At 42.4% G+C, this 3,976-nt stretch overlaps 1 protein-coding gene across 1 annotated transcript; it reads left to right on the forward strand.

The window, feature by feature from the left end:
- Window positions 1-334: 334 nt before the first annotated feature.
- On the forward strand, window positions 335-3,140 carry NDUFS5 (NADH:ubiquinone oxidoreductase subunit S5). The gene is made up of 2 exons (XM_034754281.1): window positions 335-588; window positions 2,767-3,140. Exons 1-2 carry the CDS (start codon window positions 373-375, stop codon window positions 2,869-2,871), a joined length of 321 nt encoding a protein of 106 aa, XP_034610172.1. The 5' UTR covers window positions 335-372; the 3' UTR covers window positions 2,872-3,140.
- Window positions 3,141-3,976: the final 836 nt, after the last annotated feature.

Genomic DNA, 3,976 nt, shown 5'->3' on the forward strand with positions numbered 1-3,976 from the left:
TTATTATGAATGAACCTTGTGTGCAACAGGAGCCATCCATAGAAATGCCATTGAGTGGATATTTTTGTCATTTTAAAAAATGATTCCAGAACATTTTCTCTCTCTTCAAATGCTAAAGAAGTTAGCTTATATTACCTCTACCTGCCTTTCTGCAAAAAAATGGATAATATATGTGGGATGTATGTTTAACTCTTGCTTCTGCTCTTGTGAAAATAAAACTTAAATGAATCACTTGGGGAAAAGTATTAATTGTGCACTAAAAAGCCTTATTTGAAATATCTGCTTTCATATGCTTCTGTTTTACTGAGCTAAATCTCTAGACTAGTCTTATAACCGCCATTCTTTATCTCCCTCCTCACTTCCTGCTCAGCCATGCCATTTTGGAATCTCCAAGATCAGCTGGGAATCAATGTGGACAAATGGATGCTGCATCAAAGCTCAGAGCAGCCCTACAAACGGGCGGCTGTGTGCCATGCCTTTGAGAAGGAATGGATTGAGTGTGCCAATGACATTGGGCAGATTCGTGCACACAAGGAGTGCAGACTAGAATATGAAGACTTGCAAGAGTGTGTTAATAGGCGCAAAACGGTAAGAAGAGATGAGCTAGATATGGGCAGGGGAGGGAGTGGGAATGTATATTACACACAGTGTGAACACTGAGATAAATAATAAGGGCTATGCAAAATTTTCAGTCCAGTACAAAGAGCAATAACCATACACCTGTTACTAACCCCTAAGGCCCAACTTCTGCCTCCAGATAAACGTCTGTGATTCCTAGTGACTTCAGTGGGAGCCTGAGAGCAGAATTTGACCATAGAAATGCAGTGAGAAATTTAGTATTCTGTAGAGAAAGCAGAGCAGAATATCATCAATGGATTAGACCTATGTCTGACTCTCAAAACCATTTTTTTCTTGGAGATTTTGTTCCTCATCAGTGCCTGGTTATTGTTGGGATAAGTACGTTGTAGAGTCTGAGCAAATAACCTTGTAGTTAAATTAAGACATGGAACTCTTCAAACCTTGACAATGTTTGTGTTTTATTTGTAAACTGGACATACTCTCAGAAAATGCTCTCTTCAGTTTGGTCAGCTCAGCAGGAAACCCAATGGGTCAGGTGACATTCCTGTCTTGGGTAACTGAGCCACGGAGCTTGTGGAACATTGCAGCATGCTGTTTACTTTCCAGGAACTTCAGCTGTGATCCACCCAACTTCCTGCTCCCTGATTCAATAAGGAAAACATGGATTTGGGATCTTTGATGGGTAGACCTGCCTTCTTAAAAGGATGCCAAGGACTGTAGTAACAAGGGATATCAGATGGGCCATTCTGAGTTTTATTTCCTAGTTTGTATTATTGTTTCCCTGCTTCCTGACTGCAAGGTCTCTAATCGTACTGTAGTCACAATGTGCTTGTACCGTGGAGTTGTTATAAACTAAAATGTTGCCCATTAAGCTGATACACACATCAATTAGTAACAGGTAACTGAGCATATGTTATAAAAATAGTTTCCCTTGGAGGAGATTTAGTGGTTATGTAGCACTGTACATTTTCGAAATGGTTTATGAACATGAGCCCTTACAATGCTGAACCCCGCTTAGATAAGGTTAATTCTCTCTGATCTTATGGGAACACAGAGACAGATAAGTTTATACGTGAAGCTTATGTGTGACGGGGCCATCACTGCCAAGTTATTGGGGACACAGGGCAGAAAGGGACTTCAGGAGAAGGAGTAAGGTGGAAGGAAGTTTAGTGTTGTTGCTTACTCAGAGCATTGTAAGCAAATAATAAATGAGGTTAAAGGCTGTGGGGTGAACTCTCAACTCTGAATTTTCCCTGTGGTTTCTATGAAAGTTGTATCTTGACTCAAACCATGTGATTCTTAGTAATAAATGTTTTATCATATGATAGCTGAAAGACCCCAGTCGGGACTGGAGCCCCATTGTGCTAGGTGCTGTACAAACAGAGAAAAGACAGTCCTTGTCCTGAAGGGTTAGTGTAAAGGCAAGAGTTTCTCTAGTGGTTGCAACTGTGTGCATGTCCCTTGTACTTAGGCATATTAGTGACTCCATTCATGGAGAAGTCGGCTAGAATGCAGTTTTCATTGCAATGCAAAATATGCTGGGTTACTCAAATGTCACCCATACTTTGGCCCACTTTACTTACTTGTTTGTAATTTTTGTCATTTTTTTTAATTGGTTTTTCTTTTTTTATAACACAAAAACCCCTCAGTGCTCCTAAAACACTATATGCAGCTCTTCATCCATAATAACAAGTGTGCGTGTGTGTGGCTGATGGAGGGGGGGAAATAACATGGATAAGGAAACAGATTCTAGTTTAAAGTTTTCCTGGAAGTGGTTACAAATGACAACGGTGGAAAGATTTTTAAAATTCTGATAATGTCTATTAAAAGACAGATAGTAAAATATAACCGTCTGTAACCCATGAAACGTTCATGCATGTGTGTGGTATTACAGCCCCTTCAGTTGCAGCCACTGTTGGGACGCATGACTACGTTTAGTTCAGGTTTTCCATTCCATCCAGTGGAGCAATGCATACATTGTTGTATAGATTCTCTTTGCAATTATACTTTGTTGGGAGGGGACGTGATAATACTGTTTTTACCTTGTAACTAGAATGTCCTAGCGCATTTGTGCCAGGGTCCTGACCTGTGAGGCTTTGAAGGAAGCTTCACTATTCCCGCTGCTTCTCTAGTGTCCTCTTTTCCTGCTACACAATCTTTATTCCTTAACTCATTTGTCTTTGGCAGATAATTCGTCTGATGACAATTGTGGCACAGAAGAAGCAGCTGATAAAGGAAGGGAAATACACACCACCTGAACACCACAGTGGCAAACCGGAGGCCAGGCCTTGATCTGCTGCTGGTGACATCGAGTCCCTCTGACAGCACAGCTAACCATGCATCACCCTCAGTGCACGTGTTGTGGGAATGAAACTCTTCTGTTAAAGTTAGCCCAGGTATGCCCTGTGTGCAGCAGTTCTGCTGCTGGCTGTCTCTCTCCTGCAGGCCAGCCCTGCAGAGGATAGATGTTCTGAATAAAGGACCTGTCACCTTTTAGATTAAGTGACAGCAGTGTCTGTAACTGATCAGTTCAGAAATTAAATCTCTCCTTTGGAACCCTCCCCTCGGCTCTGTCTTGTTTTTCCTGAGGAGTGGCGTATGGGTTAGTGTCCTGAGTTTGAGAGGGATCCTAGTGGCACTAGAGCAGCTCACAAATGCATTGTAAAATCTCCTGTGCTGACATCTGGGGCCTGATCTGCAAAGACACTGGCTGCCCACAACTCAATTGGAAGTCCATGGGAGCTGGGAGCGCACAGCACCCCTGAAAATCAGGCTGTAGCTACCTGCCTTCCCTTTGTTACTTCTGTGTCCTTTAAAAGCCCCTGCCACATATCTTAGTATAGCATAAACTAGCCTGTCTGATCACACAGAAAGGGGAATCTGCACATTGTTTTATCTGTGATTCCAGGAGATCATTGCCCATCACCAACATTCTTCCCTTCGGAAATATCTTTACAGCTCTGTACCATATTCATAGTTCTACCATAAAGCTTCAGTGCCCAAATCATAAACTCAGTCCAATTTGGATTCAAATTTCCTTAAAGTTCAGCCGTTTGGATTCTGGGGCAGGCCTGTATCTCTGCTTTCTCCATGTGCTGTTAATTGGACCCAGCAGGAGGAGCACGAGTAGAAATTTGGAGTCAGAAGGAATCGGGAAGATTGACTGGCTCATCGTCTTGTGTCAGCAGCTGGAACGCGGAGCCAAACTACAGCATTTAGAACAGCTTTCAGAAGTCAGGATCTTTCTGTTGGGGCATGTGTGTGTGCATCTCATGCAGTGCAGCATGTCCAAAATATACAACAGGAATGACAGTCCATTTACAGCCTGCTCAGTTGCTTCATGTGCTGTGGGATCAGTATATATATTGGACACATCAGGGACCTGGAACATTTAAAC

The sequence above is a fragment of the Trachemys scripta genome, chromosome 20 (genome assembly GCF_013100865.1).
Source record: "Trachemys scripta elegans isolate TJP31775 chromosome 20, CAS_Tse_1.0, whole genome shotgun sequence".
Taxonomy (NCBI): domain Eukaryota; kingdom Metazoa; phylum Chordata; order Testudines; family Emydidae; genus Trachemys; species Trachemys scripta.